General features: G+C 43.8%; 1 protein-coding gene across 1 annotated transcript in view; it reads left to right on the forward strand.

Moving 5' to 3' along the window:
* LOC307244375 (contactin-associated protein-like 5) overlaps positions 1-23,023 on the forward strand; it is a gene marked incomplete at both ends in the record, with an annotated part of 122,216 nt that overhangs the window by 76,191 nt on the left and 23,002 nt on the right. Inside the window, 8 exons of the mRNA XM_080019524.1 lie at positions 5,785-5,932; positions 8,712-8,915; positions 9,715-9,899; positions 10,694-10,837; positions 11,854-12,139; positions 19,547-19,690; positions 19,805-19,964; positions 21,636-21,742. Coding sequence (XP_079875650.1) covers positions 5,785-5,932; positions 8,712-8,915; positions 9,715-9,899; positions 10,694-10,837; positions 11,854-12,139; positions 19,547-19,690; positions 19,805-19,964; positions 21,636-21,742 — 1,378 coding nt within the window. The remainder of the gene's footprint in view (positions 1-5,784; positions 5,933-8,711; positions 8,916-9,714; positions 9,900-10,693; positions 10,838-11,853; positions 12,140-19,546; positions 19,691-19,804; positions 19,965-21,635; positions 21,743-23,023) is intronic.

A 23,023-nucleotide genomic window follows, 5' to 3' on the forward strand; every position in this document is an offset into this window, starting at 1 on the left:
ACATTGAGGGCCGTGATGGCAGGATGGTGGTACAAACATGCCCCAGACTCCACACGCACACAAACTATAATTAATCGCTTGCTTCTTCTCATTCTCTCTGGTGGCAAAATGCTAATCTCCACTGTGTGAGTCGCCCGTGAGTCTATAGACAAAACGCACAATGGAGGATTTGGAGGGAAATGTGTAAAACAACGACAAAAAAACTCACTGTGAGGTATTAATGACCTAATTATCCTCAAAGCCAGATAGAAAAGACATGGAAATTACTACTGAGGAAAGCTTCAGATAAAAACACTGATGAAATAAAGACTTGGTGCAATATGAAGCCTGACACAAATTGAGATTTTATTATTATTATTATTTTTAATTATTAATCTATTCAAGAGAAAAGACATTCACTAACGTGTTGTTGTTTTAGATTATTATTATTTTTTGCTGAATTTATGTTTAAGGGGCTTTTAAGATAACTTCACATTTCAAAGCATGACGCATATCTCTTTCCTTCTCCTCTCCCCGCCGTAAAACAGAAAAAAAAATCGGCTAAACACTGACGACTGCGCTCGCCAGGTAAGTTAAAAAATACCTGCCGGCGGGGGTTCTAGTGGCGGCTGATCATAATCGGTGAAAAGTCTTAAACAATGTTGTTGTTTTTTCCTCCTCTTTCTGGATTGTTGGAGCTCTCGCAAGGTTTGAATTGCTTGTTAGGGCTTATGCACATGGAATTAGTGATAGGGATGCAAAACAAACCTTGTTTGCGCAAACGCAAATTGGTGCTGCTGCCGAGGTGAAATTATCCATTCCAACTGTGTTACTTAAAAAGTCAGTAAGTTAGTGAGGAAGGTGTAGCTACAAGGTAGAATTTGTGAAGTAGACAGCAGTGGAGTTTGGTAGGTAGGAAGGTAGGTCGGTAGATGGTAGGAAGGCAGTTGGGTAGGTAGGTAGGTAGGTAGGTAGGTAGGAGGTAGAAGGTAGGGAGGTAGGTACAGTAGGTAGGTAGAGAGTAGGTTGGTTGTCAGGTAGATATAGAAAGATAGGTAAGTAGGTAGATAGGTATTTAGGAAGATAAGTAGGAAGGTATGTAGGTAGGTAGATGGTCGGAACGCAGAAATAAGTAGGTAGGTTGTAGAAAGTTGGTGGGTAGGTAGATAGGTAGGTAAACAGTAGGTAGGTAGGTTGGTAGGCAGAGGGTAGGAAAGTAGGTAGGTTGTTAGGTAGATGTAGAAAGGTAGCTAGGTCTTTGGGAAGGTAGGTAGGGAAGTGACTGAACAATGAAGAATTGTGTGATTTGTTTTGATAAGTACGGTGAGGATTTGTGACTTTTCCCTCATTGGTAAATTGGTGAATGATTTGGCATTTTCCAACTCAGGCCTTATTAATATGTTGATTCCCATTATTTATAACTGTCCATGGCACAACCTCGCCCACCGCTTTACTTTAGGCACCCACAACTCTGCTGCAGCTTCTCACCAACGTTTTCATAAGGCCTGGGTTGAAAAATAGCAACCCTACTTTAACCTCTTACTAGCCCTTTGCATGGTAGTACCCTCACTTTGGCCGTCTTTCAGTTTTCCATAGCCACACCATAGGTCTGCGATGTTTGGATTTATTTTTGGTCAAGGTCACAGCTAGAGGTATGATCTCGCCCACATCCTTGCGGTATACGCATCAACCAGCCTTTGAGGACCGTTTTCGGACAAGGGAGCGGTCACTGCATAGCTTCCCGGCATTTCCCAAGGGACTGGCGCAAACCAGCGCTCGCTGGAGGTCACACTGACATGCGAGGAGTTGCACGAGGGAACCCATCAGACGAGTGGAAGAGTAAAGAGTCTTAATGAACAGGCTCAGCAGTCGGTACGTGAATGGAAATAATGAAGTCACTGTGGGGTTAAGGGCTGTTTATGCTGGCGATGACTAACCTTGCCCCAGCCGGCCCTGCAGAGAGGTCGCCGGCACCCACGGGGTTCTATGAAAAGGCGCTCCGCTTCACCTCTGTGCAGTAATTGGGGAGACGTATTGTTGCTGTTGCACCCTTATCCAAAGTGGGGTGGAAATTATAAAGTGGGACGTCATGGATAAGGGTGCCCTCACCATGGTTTGCCTCGGATTTGAATAAACAGTCCTTGTGGTATCGCACGCGGCCCGGTAATGACTTGGACAGCCACGTGCCTTTCCGTTGCTGTGGAAGTTAATGAGACGCGAGGATGACTCCGCTGTAGCGCGTTGCCCCGCGGCCATTTTGCTTTTACGAGATTAGAAAGTTTGGAGTAGCTACTCAAAAGACCGTGAGATGACAGAGAGCTTTTGTTGTTCAATTTCAAAAATTCTCCCCATGTTCATAATGGCCTAAATATTCATATTCTACTCGCAGTAATCCTTCTTTGTAGGCTTAAGAAACAGATTTGGAGTGTTTCCCCCGGCCCCCAAAATAGGTTATGGTTGGTGGTTCGTGAGGTTCGGTTAGGGAGAGGGGTTGGCGGTTCGAGTCTCAGATTCCCAGGATGCAACTGGGGGTCGACTACATCCGAGTCCAGGGCTCATCCTGAGGACGTCAACTTCTGGACATTATTATATTTTTTTCTAATTCCATCCAAGTGCCATGGATTGTCTTTGCAGCACTAAGCACTGAAGTAACTAGTGCCCCAAACAAGTGTTTCCCAACCGTTTTCTGCCGCGGCACACTTTTTACAATAAAATAATCCTACGGCAACCACTAAAAATGTAATAAACATATATAACTGTGCTTATTATTACGGCTCACTCATAGTGACGTAAGACTCTTGAGTGATTAGTTTGTGGTAAACAACTCTTTGAAATGACTCTGGAGTCGGGAGCCACTCTGAAGACTGAGCGGTCCAGGGAGTGAATTTCAATTCACAAACTGACAATTATTAACTTTTGTTCATTGTTCACCAGACGTCCTCCCTCTCTCACCGTGGATTTAACTAACTGAACCAAGCGAACAAAGAGTCGGGCCTTTCATCACTACGTGTAGTTGTCATTCTCAGAGTAATACTTGTTCTGATGAACACAGATCGGCTATTCTATTTGGATCGGATTAATTCGATAAATTACTGTGGCCTTGCAATTTTGATCTTGCAACACAAAGGTTGATTTCCATTATTTATATACACTCACCGGCCATTTTTTTAGGTACACCTGTTCATTTGCTTGTTAGCACAAATAGCTAATCAGCCAATCACATGGCAGCAACTCATTGCATTAAGGCATGTAGACATGGTGAGGATGACTTGCTGAAGTTCAAACCGAGCATCAGAATGGGGAAGAAAGGGGATTTAAATGACTTTGAATGTGGCATGGTTGTTGGTGCCAGACGGGCTGGTCTGAGTATTTCAGAAACTGATGACCTACTGGGATTTTCACGCACAACCATCTCTAGGATTTCCAGAAAAATGGTCCGAGAAACAGAAAATGTCTAGTGAGCGGCAGTTGTGTGGACGAAAATGCCTTGTTGATGTCAGAGGAGAATGGGCAGACTGGTTCGAGATGATAGAAAGGCAAACTGGGGCTACAATTTGCACAGGCTCAGCAAAAATGGACAATAGAAGATTGGAAAAATGTTGCCTGGTCTGATGAGTCTTGATTTCAGCTGACATTCAGATGGTCTGGTCAGAATTTAGCGTAAACAACATGAAAGCATGGATCCATCCTGCCTTGAAGCAACGGTTCAGGCTGGTGGTGGTGGTGTAATGGTGTGGGGGATATTTTCTTGGCACACTTTGGGACCTGAGTACCAATTGAGCATGGTTTAAAAGCCACAGCATACCTGAGTATTGTTGCTGACCATGTCCATCCCTTTATGAGCACATAAAAGGGATGGACATAAATATGAGTGTACCCATCTTCTGATGGCTACTTCCAGCAGGATCATGCACCATGTCAAAATGCTCAAATCATCTCAAACTGGTTTCTTGAACATGACAATGAGTTCACTGTACTCCAATGGCCTCCACAGTCACCAGATCTCAATCCAGTAGAGCACCTTTGAGATGTGGTGGAACGGGAGATCCGCAACATGGATGTGCAGCCTACAAATCTGCAGCAACTGCGTGATGCTATCATGTCAATATGGACCAAAACCTCTGAGGAATGTTTCCAACACCTTGTTGTATCTATGCCATGAAGAATTAAGGCAGTTCTGAAGGCAAAAGGGCGTCCAATCCGGTACTAGCAAGGTGTACCTAATAAAGTGGCCGAGTGTATTTTTTCAGTGAAAATTAAAACGTTTTCACGGCACACACTCACTGCCCTTAAACAAATGAGCCTCCACCCTCCACACATACACACACACACACACACATACACACACACACACACACACACACACACACACACACTCTCTCGATGTAATCGCCTCCTCTGCATAGACACGAGTTAGCGTGCGTGGCAAAGTGCTTAGCTTGCAACCCCCACCCGCGCCTTCTGCGAGTCCTCAAACCTGCCGTGCTCCATTTAAACGGGTTCAAAACATCGGGGAAAGCGCCGGCGTAAATCACACTAACGGCCTTAATAGCTGCCTGGTCTCGCACTCGGCTCCTTCGACGTCTCACAAAAGATGCTGCGTCGCCCCGTTTGCGTTCCCTCCGAGAGGAATCCTGACCTCTATTCCTCAAAAAAAAAACAAAAAAAAAAAACCTCTGCCTGTCGGCCATTCATCCATCCATCCAGCCATCCATCCATCCATCCATCTACCTATCCGTTCATCCACACACCCATCCATCCATCCATCCATCCAACCCACCATCCATTGTTCCATCCATCCATCCATCCATCCATTTCTCCGTCCATCCATTACTCTTTTCTCACGCCGTGCCGTTATCGATCTAACCCGTCGCCTGTTATGAAGAGCCTCTGTGATCAGTCATCTCAGGGCTTTTCTTCTCTCTTCTCTCCCTTTTTTTTTCTTGTTGTTGTGTTTTTCTCACCCTTCTCCCGTGTCTTTATATTTCTCTCTCTCTCTCTCTCTCTCTCTCTCTCTCTCTCTCTCGCTCACTGCGTTTATATCCTCCGGCATGGCGGGGCAGGCTGTTGATGCAGTGAAGGAAGGAGGGGTGAGGTGATGGGGTGGTGGAGAGATGGAAATGAAGAAGAATTATGACATCTCGCTATTTCACCAAGAGCGTTTTTCGTTTTTATCTCCCCGGGGGGAGATTCTTTCTTTCTTTTTTTCTTTCTTTCTTTCTTTTCCCCCCATATAACACATAACATACTTTTCCTCAGAAGCTTGGGAATTTCTCCCTTTTTTTAGATCAGATGCTATCAGAACACCCTAACCCTATATTAACCCTAACCCCTATATTTTTGATTTTTTTTTTTTTCCTAATCTTAATGTAGATAGATAGATAGATAATGTTTTATCTATCTATCTATCTATCTATCTATCTATCTATCTATCTATCTATCTATCTATCTATCTATCTATCTATCTATCTATCTATCTATCTATCTATCTATCTATCTATCTATCTATCTATCTATCTATCTATCTATCTATCTATCTATCTATTTATCTATCTATCTATTTATCTATCTATCTATCTATCTATCTATCTATCTATCTATCTATCTATCTATCTATCTATCTATCTATCTATCTATCTATCTATCTATTTATCTATCCATCTATCTATATAAATAGGTACTTTATTCACCCCCCAGGGCAAAATGGCCCAGCAGCTCACATCAAAACAATAGGCAATTATCATAGAACAATAGAATAAGAATAATATGAAAATAAGAAATAAAAACATCTCTCTCCGTCCACAGAGGCTGGTTGGGAACGTGAACTCTGAAGGTGTGGTGCAGAACAAGCTCTCCCATTCCATCCGGACCCGGTTCCTGCGTCTGGTTCCTCTGGACTGGAACCCCAGCGGCTGGCTGGGCCTCAGGGTGGAGCTGTACGGCTGCTCCTACAGTGAGTTCCACCGCAGCGCACCGCCCGTCCACACACCCCGACACCTACCAGGACTCATTCCTCTTCAGGGTTACTCATCTGAGGGAGACTGCTTAAGGTGAAGGGCACCGGGAATTGTGGGTAAAGCTAGGGCATGTGGAGGCTCTCTGTAGGACCGTGGCCTCCCAGCTCACACAGAAATACAGACATACCATTTGTATGTCTATTACTATTACTATACTCTGTAACTATGTCTATCCAGTTCTAATCTTATTTGAGTGTGTGCTTTGTTAAAATACTGCATCAAAACCAGAAGCATTATATAGAAGCGTTAATAAATATATATATATATATATATATATATATATATACACAGTATATATACTCTATGTTATTTAATAGCAATAACATATAAGGCATGATATAATCAAGATAAGCTACATCAGAAATACATACATCTATCAATAATGTAAATGTATATCTATATTATTATTCGATAATATATACATATTTATATTATTGTTGATGATCAATAATATTAACAAAAACAACAGAAATAATAATAATAATAATAATAATAATAATAATAATAATAATGTCATTTTTATTATTATTATTATTATTATTATTATTAACGCCATTTTCTCCATATAGGCAAATGCATGGCAGGTACTACTACTAAAACTCATTATTTAATTCTTGCATTTGCTAAATATAAAGGTGTGTATGGTAAATATACCTATTTTTCTATTATCTTTCCTAGAGAAAATATTCATTTATACAGTACATTCATACATGCATAAATTCAAGCCACTAATCCACATCTACTCCTCGTGAATACCTTACTTATGCTCACAACAGAAAAAAGCCCCCTTAGAGCAAACTTAGAGTCCTCCTCCTAGGTGATAAAATGGATAAAATAAGCAGTGGGGGAGTCACCGAGACACTTCTCTCCCTATGTTGTAAAGCAGCACTAAAATGGATGAGCCACTGAATTACTGCAGCTTTAATCGTCCCTCAGTTAGCAGTGTTTTCAGGTTTTAAAATGTTGACAAGTCAGTCAGAATCATATATATTGTACTTAAATGACTTATATCTGATCTTATATGCAATGTTTTTGTATGTGTTATAACATGATTATGACCATCATCACTATATGGCCAATATACTATATGTTTATTACATAGTAATCAACTGGCCTATACAGCACATATGGTACAATTTCGTTTTAATTTGATATGAAAGGAGCAATAATTACACATTAGAAATATTATCAAATGGACATATGCACCATACTATATATGTCCAACATATATGATTATTATGGATTCTTGTACATATATTTGTGTTCATATACAATAGAAACGTGGAGCTGCTTCACCTTATGCTCAATACAAAAACAAGAATCCAGCTTTTAATCACTGTTTGTGTTTTTATCTGTTTGACTGATCGATCATTTTATGTGTTTTTGTAGTTGTTTTTTGTTTATTTATTTGATGGTATTTAATGAGATGGCTGCTGCAGGAAAATGCATTTTTGTTTTGAGTGAGTCACAACTGATATCTTCAGTATCTGAAGTCGTGCAGGGGGGACATGCAAAGACAGAGAAACCCAAGAAGACAAAGTGAAACAGAGATCTCGAATGGACAAAGAAAGGACAGAGACAGACCCGGGGGAATGAAGAGAGAGCGAGAGAGAGAGCGGTAGAGAAGTGAGACAGAAAGCGAGAGAGAGAAAGTATTGCTAGGCTATTCTCATTTTGTCGCATTACAGACTGGCATTTCACAAATTCATGAATCTATGTATGAGTACCTCTCTGGAGCAGAATTATATATAGGTAAGCCCGAAAAAATCTCCCAAACGAATAACTTGTCTCAAACTGACTTTTTTTTTTTCTAGTATACAGACAAATCAATTTGGTTTGATCAGCAAGGTAGGACCTTGGAAGAATGGTAAAATAAAGGGTGATCTCTTTCCAAAGAATAGTGTGGGATAATATATAGAATTGGGATAGTATATTAGTTAGTATAATATATTCACTAATCATATACCATACATAGTATTTGGAATATTACTTTGAATTAGCATCCGATTTCAATACTATATACTCTTCCCTGGCCTACTCTTATAGGAAGTACTTCTCTTTAACATCGTGTTATCCTGCAGCATAACAGCTCTATTGATGCATAATTCGCAAACGATTCATTCATGACAAGCAATTATTTTAAATGACTCGTGCATCGGCAGTCGCTTCGGCAAAAGAGTGGGCGGTCGAGTGAATCTTTAACTCACAATCCAAATATAATTGCTGAAGACGAAATCAAAGTCCAAGGCACAACAAAGTTCACGGCATTTGGCCTAATTAATCCTGACTATGACTGATTTATACTTCGCATGGCAGCTAAATAAATAATATCGACCGTATTCAATAATTCCTGGGAGAATTCCATTCACGACTCAGAGCCCAAGTGATCGTTCATCGTTCACTGGAGGTCCTCCCTCGCTCAATGTGCATGAGTTACCAACTGAACCAAATGAACGAAAAGTCGGAAATGTGAATGAGTTGTTTTACCGAGTGACTCGTCAAGAACCAAATCTCCAGAAAGAGTTGAATCTCTCATCACTAAACACCTGATATAGTAACTTGGTGCTATGCATTGCATTGAAGGTGCTATCTTCAATCCAAGTTTGATTAGAAATGCTTTGAGGTAGCCAATCAGACAAAACTGAATATATGCATACAACATTGATTTATTTGTTCATTTATTTATTCTGATTATTGTTATTTTTTTAATAACAGAGTCTGACGTGGCCGACTTTGACGGCAGGAGCTCGCTGCTCTACCGGTTCAACCAGAAGTCCATGTCCACGGTGAAGGACGTCGTCTCCCTGCGCTTCAAGAGCCGCCAAGCTGAGGGGGTGCTGCTCCACGGGGAGGGCCAGCGGGGCGACTACATCACCCTGGAGCTGCATCGGGGCCGGCTGGCGCTCTACCTCAACCTGGGTGAGGGGCGGGGATGGGGGGTAGTGAAGGGACGGAACAATGTGAGGGGAGGGCAGAGGAGAAGGGGAGATGGGTCACGGTTAACTGGCCAGTGGGGACCCGAGGTGGATGAAAGGATGGATTGATGAGCTCCTTTATAGCAACTATCATTGCGGGGAGTGGTCCGAGAACGACTAGAGCGTGTGTGTGTGTGTGTGTGTGTGTGTGTGTGTGTGTGTGTGTGTGTGTGTGTGTGTGTGTGTGTGTGTGTGTGTGTGTGTGTGTGTGTGCGCGCGTTTTTATAGAGTACTTTAGGTATTTGCCCCTGCCTTTCCAATCACCACTGGGAATATATATCTCACTCTCTGGATCTCCCTCTGTGTGTCTCTATCTCTTTCTCTTCCGTCCACCCATCTATTGATCTCTCTGTTGTCCGGTCTCCCTCTTGGTCAGTCTATCTATCTATCTATCTATCTATCTATCTATCTATCTATCTATCTATCTATCTATCTATCTATCTATCTATCTATCTATCTATCTATCTATCTATCTATCTATCTGTCTATCCCCTTACTCTTCAAAATGTCTATGTGAGTGTTTGCGTGCATGTGCATGCACATTTGTGTGTTTGTGTGTGTGTGTGTGTGTGTGTGCGTGTGTGTGTGCATGCACCTGTACAGCTTTTCCAATTACCCCTGCACCTGAGCTCCATTGATAAAGCGGACCTCAAACATTTAAAGGTCCGTAGTAGCATCTGGGGCCCGGTAGAAGTCTCCCTCACATCTCAGTGTTTTCTTTTACCCTCCCCCATGGCTTCCAGACGACACCAGGCTGAGGCTCAGCAGCAACCGCGTGGCGGTCACTCTGGGAAGCCTCCTGGACGACCAGCACTGGCACTCTGTCCTCATCGAGCGCTTCAACAAGCAGGTCAACCTGACGGTGGATGCCCACACGCAGCACTTCCGCACCAAGGGGGACGGAGACTCGCTGGAGGTGGACTACGAGGTACGGGGACTCTACGAATGGAGACAGGCCATAGAATTTCACTGTTCATGTCTGCAAAAGTATCAGAATAAGCAATAACGGTTTGTTTGTACGCCAGTCGTCCGGGTCGAGAGCTTTTTCAAGAGTCCGTGAGGACGTTTTCCTGGCTCGAGGGTAGTTTGGCTTCTCTACAACGGCTTTGCAGGCTAATAACAATTCTTAGATGTGGTTCATTATGTCTGATGCGGGCTCGGATCGCAATAATGCTCATACAATATTACGACTTTAGGGAATTTAGAAGAGAGTAACAAAGGCCCAAGTCAGCAAGCTCTCTCTTCCTCATTATAGCAATTCTGCGCCGCGAGATCTGGCTCGGTCGGGTTCATCAAGTCACACAGACGCAGACGCATGTTTGGGACGGAGCAAAAGTACATCTGTGCATTTGTTTGGCAACTTTTTGCCATGATATTTATAATTAGTTTCAGAGCTGAAATTACACCATGGTTGATTATGGCCCAAGAAGTTTACAAGAACACACATCTCAAATGGTGGCTTAAAATAAGAACAATTTCAATCTTGGAAAGCAAGTTCTACCATGTTTGTTCAATTGAAGGAAGGTGTAATAGGCATGGTATTAAATAAAGGTATATGTATTTCTTTGCATTGGTTTGCAGTTTGCAAAGTGGTTTGGTAAATATAGTCCTTGACACTTTGTGTATTCATCTACACACAGTGTAGATGCCTTTAATGGCTTATGTCTTTATTGTCAATGGGTCCAAATGTTAAATTTTCCTTCCCCTGCCCTTTCCTCCCAGCTGAGTTTCGGCGGAATCCCCCTGCCCGGCAAACCCGGCACCTTCCTCCGGAAGAACTTCCACGGCTGCATCGAGAACCTCTACTACAACGGCATCAACATCATCGACCTGGCCAAGAGGCGCAAGCCGCAGATCTACACTGTGGTGAGGACCTCGTATCGGTCAGGCCCGGCCCGGCCCCGTAATTTGAAAGCAATGAGGAGTCTTAATGGCTCACAGGAGGGTAGTCAATTATCCATTAATACTTTGAACAACGAGTGAGTTTTAATTGTCCGCCGCAAGATTTCCCATTTTCCCAAACCTAGAGCAGCTCAACACTTAATCACATTTCTATTTAAAGGGATTGGGGGATGGGTGGGGGCAGGAATTGCCTACTTTGCAAGGAGGGGTGAAATCCCTGGGAAAACTATTTTTGCTTTCTTTCCATCTGATCCTAACTACTGTGTCATTAGGTCTAAATCTATGTATTCTGCAAATGGGAAGGAGCTTTCATTTATGTGGCTTCTTCCTTCTAGCCCCCACTAACACATCAGAGCGGGTCAAAGAGGCACGTTTCATCCTCAGACACCCTTCCACCCTCCAGAACTCTGATTGCTATGTTAAAAGACTTTACTTACAAGAGAAAGAAAAAAAAAAAAAAGAGGCAAGAGGAGAGAGGCCAATTTTGCTCACTGACGGCCATGATGGAATCCATAATGGAATTTCAATGTGGGATTCTAACCCCCGGCGGTCGGTAGGAATCACATTGAAGGGGGCAAAAAAATAGCTATGATTGCTCCTTGCTGCCTGGTGGGCCCTCAGATTGATAGGATTCTGACCCCAATTGACATGACTGGTCCACGGACACATGTACCAAACACGACCCCTGCGCCAGTCAAAATTAGAGTTTAATTTAGTCACTTATTTATTCATTTTTATCGGCCGTACCCTCTGAGATTAGCTGGCGATTTTGTGGACTTGTCCATATGTCACTCTTCCTCTAAAGAGGCAATCAAATCAGAACAGCTCTTCTACCCTATCTGATGAAAACAGAAGCAAATACAGTTCGCCATCGGCAGCTGTATCCCGGTTTAATTTCTCCGATCATAACACCGTGTGGGCGAGTGATTGAGCACATGCGTAAGTAAGCCAGCACCCTCGGGTTCCTCCTCCATCTCCAGGGCAACGTGACCTTCTCCTGCTCCGAGCCCCAGCTGGTGGCCTCCACCTTCCTGAGCTCCAGCAGCAGCTTCCTGTCGCTCCCGGCTCCGGCTGCTGTGTCCACGTCCGCCGCCGCCATCGGGGGCTTCTCGGTGCGTTTCCAGTTCCGGACGTGGAACGCGGACGGCCTGCTGCTCTCCGTCCGACTGGCCCCGGAGCCCCAGAGGCTGGAGCTGCAGATCAGCGGCGGCCAGCTGCGCCTCACCCTCCACACCTCGGTCCGGCAGAAGTCCGAGGTCTCCGCCGGTGAGGTGCAACACAGACACACGCACACACACACACACACACACACACACACACACACACACACACACACACACATACACACACATAGATGCTTAAAGCTACGCTAGGTGACCCTGACTGAGTCTACAATACAAACTCTACAATATCCACCCTTCCGTTTGTTTTTCTGTGTTGGCTGGAATGGGAAGAAGGACAGCGGCGGCTGCAACCGCAATCCGCTATCAAACGGAGACCATGTTAGCAATTTTAGCCTTGTCGTATTTGTCCAGTTTTGGCCCCAATAAGCCGACAGAGAAATATTAATCCCCCTGGGAATCACTCGAAGGATCACGTCATCCTCAGCGGGCGGCCCCCTCATAAAGAGAAACGTCTGGTATGGGTTCTTCAACACATAACATGTAATCATCTGTAAATGCAAGAGGCAGATGGCGGCGAACGGAGGGAAAGGCAGACACAGAGGACAATCACAGCCAGAAACCCCTTCAACATAAAAGCCGCACTCCATCAAAATTCAGTAAATCATGTTTTTGATGGCTATATGCCAAATTAAATATTTTCTTTTAACAATAATGGACTGACAGAAAAAGGAAGAATACCCGGTCTTCACCGCCTCCCTACTTGACAACCTTGACACTTTGATTCCTTCATGTGGCGACTTCTTATGCATGAGCCTCACGCAGATAATCAGCCGGCGGTAAATATAGATTTGAAGTCAACATTTTCAAAAGGTTTTAGAAATACATTGGTCTTTCCAATCCGTACAATTTTCTCGGGTGTGAAATGAGGGCGTGGCCAACTGAAGGCGAAGGTGTTTTTCTTCTCTTGCTCAAAGCGGGGTTATAGCTTAGGTTAACTTGCCTAAGGCTGTAATTACAAAACGAATAATTAATTTGGAAATTAGTCGTAAAATCTGAGAAATATGGAGGAATATGGCCCTTGGGACTAAGAAATTTGCCCCAGAAAAATTGGAAGGGCTGGCAACAGTCACTTAGGGCAGTCATTGTCCGTGGTTTGAAGGGGAAGAAAATCAATGAGTTTTTATTTAGTTGTATTAGTTATTCCGTCATTTGTTCGTCTCTGTGCTTCCCCTACTCTTTGTTGAGCTGACAAAACCAAATTTAACTTGGTTGGTTGATTTAGTTTTGATTTTTGATTTGCTCATTTTGAAAAACAACTTTTCATTATTAAATGTTTGCCTGGATTGGTGGATTGGGGAAAAAACTGAGAAGGAAAGGAAAGGGAAGGAAAGCCTGTGAAGAGGGGAGCCAATGACAGTGTTTAATTTTATATATATATATACATATACCTGTGTATATATCTACCAATCAGCCACAACATTAAAACCACTGACAGGTGAAGGGAATAACATTGTCCATCTCGTTCCAATGGCACCTGTCAAGAGGTGGGATATATTAGGCCACAAGTGAACAGTCAGTTCTTGAAGTTGATGTGTTAGAAGCAGGAAAAATGGGCAAGAATAAGGAGCGACTTTGACAAGGGCCAAATTGTGCTGACCCCTGTCCACCGCTGAAAGCTCCTACACTGGGCATGTGAGTGTCAGAACTGGACCATGGAGCAGTGGAAGAAGGTGGCCTGGTCTGATGAATCACATTTTCTTCTACATCATGTGGATGGTCGGGGTTAGGGTCTGATCCAATCGAGCATCTGTGAGATGTGCTGTAACAACAAGCCTGATCCATGGGGGCCCCACCTCACAACTTACAGGACTTGAAGGATCTGCTGCTAACATCTTGGTGCCAGATACCACAGGACACCTTCAGAGGTCTTGTGGAGTCCATCCCGTGATGGGTCAGAGCTGTTTTGGTGGCACGAGGGGGTGCTACACAATATTAGTGGTGGTTTAAATGGTATGGTTGATCATTGTATATATATATATGGATATATATATACAGTATATATTTATTTATATATATATATATATATATATATATTTACAGTATATATATATATATATATATGCCTGCTGACTGAGACTAGTCCAGACGGCGTCGTGCTCCAGTTAGACTGTACTTTTTTTCTGTTACTCGTAGTTTATTTTATTTCATGTCGTTTTTATGTGTCATTTCACCTCCCTGTCATCTGCACTAATAACATAAAACGTCAGCACACTTCTGAATATTGCAACTAGAACTACTTACCCTTTCCTAAGTTACGCATGATAGCCCCACTTGGCTGAAAGAGATCCCCTGGGACACGGATCCTCACAACGGATACGAGCCTCCGCAGAGAAGCAAGAAGAAGAAACACGGAGGGAAAAGTGCTGGGGTGCCGAAACGGACCGCGGTTCGGTGCACACCGTCCACCCCAGTATCCTGCTTGAAAAAGTTAAATCCATGGATGACAAGCTGGGTGACATCAGAGCTCAGGTCGGCTTCCAACGGGACATGTGAGACTGCAACATCCTTTGTTTCAGGAGGTGATTCTGGACTACAGGAGGCTCTAGGTAGGGGTGCACACCCCCATCCGCAGCAGTGGAGAGTGTCAGCTGCTTCAGATTCCTGGGCATTAACATCAGCGAGCATCTGCGTGGTCATGAAGGCAGCAAAACAGAGGCCCTTCTTCCTCTGAGGAGGTTTGGTATGGACTCCAGGATACTCACCAACTTCTACAGGTGTACCATCAAGAGTATCCTGACTGGCAGCATCACGCCCGGTGCAGCAGCTGCACCGCCCTCGACCGAAATGCTCTGCAGTGGGTGGTCAGATCAGCACAACGCATCACCAGGACCGAGCTACCAGCCATCCAGGACCTCTACAGCCAGCCAGCAACAGGAAGGCACAGTGGATCATCTCTGACCCCAGACATCTCAGCCACAGACTTTTCACGCTCCTGCCATCTGGCAGGCGGTACAGGAGCATCCTAACCCGAACCAGCAGTTCAGAGACAGTTTTTACCCGCAAGCCATCAGGCTACTGGTGCTGACACTTGCACACACACCATACGCACATACAACAGTGATTGGTCCCTTACCCCCCCACACACTAATGTTTACATAATCTACAACTAGTCACTTTATTGTATCAGGTATTGCATTGCATACCTGTTTTGTCTTACCTCTTAGTAGTCCATTGCAGTGTTTGTCCTCCAACAATATGTCTATCTTACATTCAGACACTGTATTGTGGTGACCCACGACTATTTAAGAAGATCACTAATATAATTCTCTGTATTGTACTTTATCTTTCTTTTGGTAAATACATTTATATCAATATAAATCTACACCACTTATTTGCATTTACATTTTTAAATACTGTTTTTAGATGTGTTTCTAATTGAACCACTACTATGGCCTTATTTCTCATATTATGTAAAGTTGAGTTGGCTCTGAGACTAAGAATCTCATTACTGGTGATGTTGCTTGCATTGTTATCAATTATTTGACAATACATTTTGACTGAGACACGGCTCTGCCGTTCAACCAGCCGTGAAACATTTTCTGTATTTTGCATGGACAGGACGGAGGAATCCGGCAAAGTTGAAGGTGTTGGAGCATGTTTGATGACCAACAACAACTGGTGTGTTCTGAGGAATGTTTCTGTTCCGTTGCACTCCTGCTCACCCAATCGACCAATAGGAGGGAAAAGACACTCTCAGTGATGCTTCTTGGAAAATTGACGCTCGGACCACTGCATTGTTCCTATTATTTTAAATGAAACGTCACTTAAACTATAGATAAATTAAGAAACACGTCATTTTATGTTTCTTCAACAAGGACAATTCTTTATTTTAAGGATCTGATGGCAAGATTATTTATGTAATTGTTTTCAAGAGGTTATTTATTTTGCCAAGTAAACAAACGACCATTTTAATAAAAAAATTAAGTAGACATGGCACCATCTATCTATGTAATGTATATTAAATATCGAAAAGGAGAGAGGTTTGAAATTTTTGGGGCACCCACAACAGCCAGTCGATTTTGAACCGACACGCCCACATACGCCAGAGGCCCCGTAGCCAGTGCTGTGACCGTACAGCGATGAGATGAAAGCTGTTCGGCTTCACGCTGCAGCCCCGTCGCCAGCGGTGTGATCCTAGCATTATCGTGGCTGATGATGTTAAAGTCCCTTGTAAAGTGAATTCAGTGATTTGTTTCTCAACACATTATACATGTGGAAAATAATTGCTGAAAACATGTGAAAAGACTGTGAACGATGTTAAACTGTTTCTCACCATTTTTGTGGTCCAGGTTTTCTGGGCGGAGCTAAATCATGACTCGATGATGTAGAGCGGTCATATGGGGCCCACCCCTAACAATAAATGAACCCCGGCACCGACTTGCAGAAACATGCAGATGGCAGCGATACTTATTCTTTACGATGACGGCATTATGGCCTTGATAGTCAATACAATGCCGGAGGGAGCGATCTTTATTTGCAACGAAGAAGAAATCTGCGCTGACTGTGGATGAGGACGGACAGATGATCGCAGCAGCAAACGAATCTCGGATCTTTCGACAGCCTCCCTCTACGGAGGGGACAGGTTAAACAGGTGGCTGGACGGCAAGGAGGCTCCAGGGAGGAGATCGATGGCGCAGTCATAGAGACGATGAAGGAGAAAGAGAAAAAGCGTTTTGTTTATTGAAAGCAGCACACAGGTCATGGTAAACAGTGGGGATGGGCCCACAGGTCAGGGGTCTTAGAGGTAAGTGCAGGAACAGCAGCCTCAGTAGGAACGAGGGCAGACTGTAGGCGTGAGGGGTGACAAAAAGACCTACAACTGACAATTTTGCTGGCAGACCAGTCTATGTCTATTTGTTCGGTGTGTGTGTGTATATATATATATATATATATATATATATATATATATATACAGCATATCAGCAGTGCACCTCTGCATCACCGAATACACACACACACACACACACACACACACACACACACACACACACACACACACACACTCCGCCATGGGCCTCCATCCCAAGTCACATCATTATCGCTACCCTGTTCTACTTCAGTAATATATATAGGACTTCCAATACACTCCTTTGGAGTTGTTTTGGGAAAAAATGTTGCCCGAACATTACATTTTTACGAACACGCCCCCCACATCTCCCCCCCTCCCCTCTCTCAAAGAAAGGATGTTACCCCGAGAATCCGGAAGCCGCCTCGAATTTGGTATTGATTTTCTTTCTTCCCCCAACCAATTTAGAAAGGGATGGAAAAAAAACCCCATCCCAAATAAATAAATAAAACGACAGAATATAATTTAAAGAGCAGCAGGGGGTGTGCACCTGATGAAGTGTTTTTGCTAAGTGCCTAAGAGCGCTAATGTGGAAAGGGTATCGATCTGTATCTGCCTCCGTCCGGCCCCCGCCGCGTGTCATCGGAAAACGGATAGGAGTGGATTACACCTGGATGAAAACCCAGACTCACAAGCAAGCACCCACAAGCAAGCACCCTCACGCGTCATTTCCGGTTCATTTGCGAGGCCGGGATTTACGACCGACGGCTTTTCGCGTCATAAATTCTAAGCACAAAATGAAATGGGCTTAGACTTTCTGCAAGGACATTACATGGTGCAGTCATTGCACGTGTTCAGTCAGTTTAGATTTCAAAGTTGCATTTGCCGATAATAACAATAATAATAATAATAATTATTATTTTTTTAATTATTATTATTATTATTATTATTATTATTATTATTATTATTATTATTATTATTATTATTATTGTAACAATAATAATTATTACTATCATTATAATAACCTTTATTTGTGTTATACCTTTCATACACAATATGTAACTCAAAGTGCTTTACATTAGAAGGCCATCAAATAGTCACAATAAATGCAAAGCAAACAAACATAATGCATATACAAAGATGAATAATACAATAATTAAAATAATGAAATCAATTAGAAACAGGACAAGAATAAGCTAAGAAAAGTAGAAAATTGCATCAAAAAATAATTATTCCATAAAAAAGGGAACTATTATACCAATTTTCAGACTTGGGGTCATCAGTCAAGACCATGAAGGATCACAATCGTTATTTTCTTATTGAAATGGAGTCTTGGATTTTTCTGGCACAACATCAATGAGCTCATTAAATACAGTGATCGAGGTCAACACCTTAGTCAGATTCATCTCTCTCAGATCGCGGTGAAATGTCTCCTCTCAAATCAAAGTTATCTTCACTACAATTTACAAGAGAAAAGACTTCAATGCAGCAGTAGTGCATGGGTCCTGGTCATTTCCAAACAGGCGGATGGGTAAATCCTCGCCATTAAATAAAAGATTTCCAGTTAACATTACAGCAAGAGCCACATTAGCTAGCATGACAACGTAGGAAAATTGCAACTGTCTCTTTGGTTGCGATAGCTTTCCAAAGCCAAATTGGACCAAGCAATGTGATGTAATAAGACTCAGCCACATCAAGGGAGCCATCTCTATAACGCAGTAGGGGAGTAATGCCACAGAGCAGGGGATATATCCAAGGGGTCGACTCAGGGGCCGGCGAGCTATTGACTTCAACATTAAGGGTACCACAGGGGAAATAACTAGGAAGGCTGAAGAAAAAAAAGGCGCAAAATAAAAACACATTTCCTGCCGTGGTGTTCAGAGCAGAACGCTTTATCTTGCACACGTCAGTTAAATAAGACATAAAAAGAGATTCTCTTTGTCCCATTAAGGGGATGGGAAGAGCCTCAACGCGATACAGTTGGACAGCCGTAGCCTTATCTGTGCGGTAGTTGCTGCTAGTTTGTCATTTTGAGCCTCGCTGGCGGCGAGACAGCCCGGCACGTCCTGAGATAGATGCGGGCCAGGGGGGTGGAAAGAAGAGAAGACGTGTCCTACTGTTGCCGCTCACGGACCGTCCCCGGCGGCAACTGGGCGTTTGTACCATGAAACAGGCAATCACGCAGAGAGCGCGGCCCATGGCACTTAAGGTCTTCTGGGGACGTGAGTCAGGCTTCAATGCATTCAGATAGACTCCCTCGGACAGTACGTTCTCACCAGGGGGACGTCCTGACACAACATACGTGGCAGTCCCCTCTTTTTACGACACAGAAAAAGTATGTCCTCACAACTTTGGGGTTCACGATACACGACAAACCCCTTTCTCGGGTACAGCCGGTGGAGAACGGTGGCAATGGCCGACTTGTGTTTGTCTCTGAAAAATGACTGACTGTGCATATTACAGCTGCGTATTTACATACTGCTGCGTCAGGGCTTCTAATTGAATCGATCGCCCGGTTTTCCAGTTGTTTTGGAATTGGAAAACGCAGCAGTGGAGCTGCGGCACACTAGCCTCTGTGTGAAATTTTAAATTCAAAGCTGGGAAACCATCCAGAAGTTCACACTTTTGGATGGTTGCTGCCGCCATTTGCAAACTCTGTTGATGTCGTCTTTGTCCATTAAACACAGATTTCTTTCTCTTTAGGTACCAGAGTCAATGACGGTCTCTGGCATTCTGTGGTTCTGCACACAAGGAATCTACAGATCGCCTTGACTCTGGACAGTGAAGCGGCCTCCACCATCGACCCTTGGGAGCAACTGGAATCAAGGGGCAACTTCTACTTTGGCGGTCAGTGCTTCTTCCAAGGATTTGAACGTAAAGTGGCTCATTGCTAGCGATGCCTATTAGCCCGGTCCAGTATGTGGCATGAATTGTCTGATGCTTTGTCATTTGTTCCACCAGGTTGTCCTTCCCAGGGCTGCGAGAACCCTACGCTGGCCTTCCAAGGGTGCATGCGGCTCATATTCATCAACAACCAGCCCGTGGACCTCATTCGCGTCCACCAAGGAATCTTGGGGAACTACAACGAGCTCCAGTTCGACACCTGCAACATCAGAGACAGGTGAGTTGCAGTCGCAGTTCCCAGTCGTGTTTACTCTCACAATAACTAAAGAAAAGCGTCAAAGCCTTTTATGTTAACACTGAGTCACCTGTGCCAGTAATTTGTTTCCCACCAAGAGCATTCACCGCCCGGATGCCTGACATCTGGCCCGACAGGGGGGTGGACCTCCTGACGGTATCGTCCAATTAAAACCGTGAGGGAGTTTGAAAACACCTTCCTAGGGCCGGCAGACCGGCACTAACAAGCTGCTCCCCATCCCGTATGTCCTGCCCCTCATTACCCAGCGCCCCCGTTGTTCCCCGCGAATGCCATTAGAGTTTCCGCTCTAGCCGGATGAATATCACGTCACAAGTTGCCACTGAAGCGTTTACAGGGTATACACGGAAACAGCTTAGCCGGCTGTTTCCATGTTTGCCCAGAGGGGGAAATCCGTCTCATGTCGTGTCTCAACCTACCTGCCTTCTGTTGTCGCCCGGATGAGTCAGTGCAGCTTGACTCAGATGCCGTCGGAGGATATATGCCGAACAAAACGGATGACCGGTCGGCGTGTGGGGAGGCGGGGATGATGTACTATAACAGGAGAATAATTGAATGAGATGGCGTTCCCCCTCTGACTTGGGTATGCATCTGTCTGTGCCATAATTGGCTGATGTTGAATCACCGCTAACTGGTTGCACGCGTGTTTTACTAAGGAGAAACCGTCCACCAATGTGCCGTATCCTCCATATTAATCCGCCGCTCGTGGGAGGAGAGGAAATTCTGGAACGGCTCGCTACAAGGGCGAGGATTTTAAAATGAAGGTAGTTTTTTTTGTTCTTTGTTTAGCTTCTGCGATGAACATTCCACGTCCCCTCGCCTCGTCGTATTTCTCCGGCATGACGGCCGCCGCCGAGCTTTGTTCAGAGGGCAGGAAGATTAACCTTTATGAGAGTTAATCTATTTTTTTTGGTGTCCAATCAAACTTCATGACTCAATTTATGGCGGGCGAGCACTTCCCTCACTCCGGGCTACTGTAATTTCATGACCTGTGAGGGCACCCACCAACATAACAATAGAAATAGCTTTGATGGTAATTAAACCGTCGGCTGCAACCCTATCCTCACTGCGGCCAGACCACTCTACTGCAATTAATGGGTGAGAGATGAAAGTGTATGAAATAATAGATGCATGCCTGAAAGGCCGGCAATTATGTGAAATTCAAGGAGGCTTGAGGAAGGGACTATTAATCAGGGGAGTGTGGTTCGGAATTTCCGTGAAATGCTTGTGTTGAAATCCCGTAAACATACGCTAAACTACAACACGATGGCACAGCGGCTGCAATCGCGACCACGAGACCCGAGCTCGCAGATATGGTCTCCTAGCATATAAATGAATGTATTATCGACCATATGTTGTGAGCCGGAATCAAGATTATCTTAATTAATTAAGGGATTAGACCAGCACGGACGCAAAAGACACCTAAACAAAGTCAATAAGCCTTGAAAAAGCCCTAGGGCTTTGGAAACTTGCCTTTTGCTATTTTGACACTTGAATCGACTAATCTATTGATTGATCAAATAAATTCTTCTCAACGACTGCAGGGCATGTAAGGTCGGGAGGCGTCTTCACAATATCCTGTCAGACGGAAACACTGAAATATGGGGCACTTCTTTCGTTTTGTTTTTTCTCCAGGTGTCTTCCCAACCTGTGCGAGCACAGCGGCCAGTGCTCCCAGTCCTGGTCCACCTTTCACTGTGACTGCTCGGGGACGGGGTATTCTGGAGCCACCTGCCACAACTGTGAGTCTCTCCGCACTACCTCCCCACCCCCTTCCTCTAAGACCTCCATTTTTCTCGGCTCACCTTGAGAAAAAAACAACAAAAAAAAAAACCATTGTGACTCCCCCCTCCTTCTTCCCTCCCTCCCCCCATTCTTTTCCATTCTGCATCCACTGAGCCATGACGCTCTTGTATCTGGCCACTGTCACCCCTCTCCCTGCCGTTGACTCACCGAGTCGTAATCTTTCCACCTCGAGAAGATCTGGGGGCCGGGGCCAATAAGCCCCGTCTCATCGCAGTACCGCCTTTTAATCCTTTGCCTGCTAATTCCACTTAATTTAAATCTTTCTTTCGGTTTTGATTTGGCCTTTCTCCTGCCGCTTCCTTTATTTATGACACTTCATACTGTATGTTAATTCAGAGATATGTATAGAAGGGTTGGGGCTTAGGGGGGTTACAGGCAATGTCTCCACTGTCAAGGTGTCAACTCTTGACATCACCCCCACCCCTACATCCATCCATCCATCTATCATTTTTTGATACGCACTCTTGGTTTCGGCTGGAATCCCTATGTGAAACTCCCCTGCCCCCCTTCGCCCCGGAATACTGATTTCCTGTTTAAATGCAGCCCGATGCGGTTGTCCTTGCATGTCGGAAGCGGCGTATCAGAAAAAAAAAGAGAAAGAAAGAAAAGTGCGCCTCTCTCCCTCTCTCTCTGGCTCTCGCTGTCTCTTGAGCCCCTACTTCGCTCCTCATCTACTTTTTATTGCTGTGCACGCGGTTGTTTGGATGCAAGCTTTTTTCCATTTCCCGGCTATTCATTTGCAAGTTTAACTTCGCTTCACGTGCTGATGTGTCATTTTGTTGCTAGTTTTTTTGGGGTTTACTCAAAGTGAAATTCAGTTTTATATTTAGATATACTGACTTTTTAAGCCTCAATCGCTGACATTGATAGTTTCCTAGTGCTAGTCGTTTTTCTTCAGTTAATTAACAGTGGATTCAGCGCTAATAGAATGTTGTTGTTTTTTTAATCTGTTTCAAATGTACGGCACACTTTTGTTTTTTACATATAATTTATTTTGGATTAATTAAAGTGATATTTTAATTTATAAATTTATATATATATGTATATGTATATATATATATAAATATATTTTTTGTTTTAACAGACAAATTGAGAAGTTTCGTGTTCATTTAAAAGGACTGTTTTAAATGTTCGCCACATTATTGTATTTTATTATAGAATTTATTTATATTCGGGTCAGACATGCTTGGAGGACTCGCATCCCCACCCTGGGTGGT

This window comes from Zeus faber (genome assembly GCF_960531495.2).
Source record: "Zeus faber genome assembly, chromosome: 18".
NCBI classification, from domain to species: domain Eukaryota; kingdom Metazoa; phylum Chordata; class Actinopteri; order Zeiformes; family Zeidae; genus Zeus; species Zeus faber.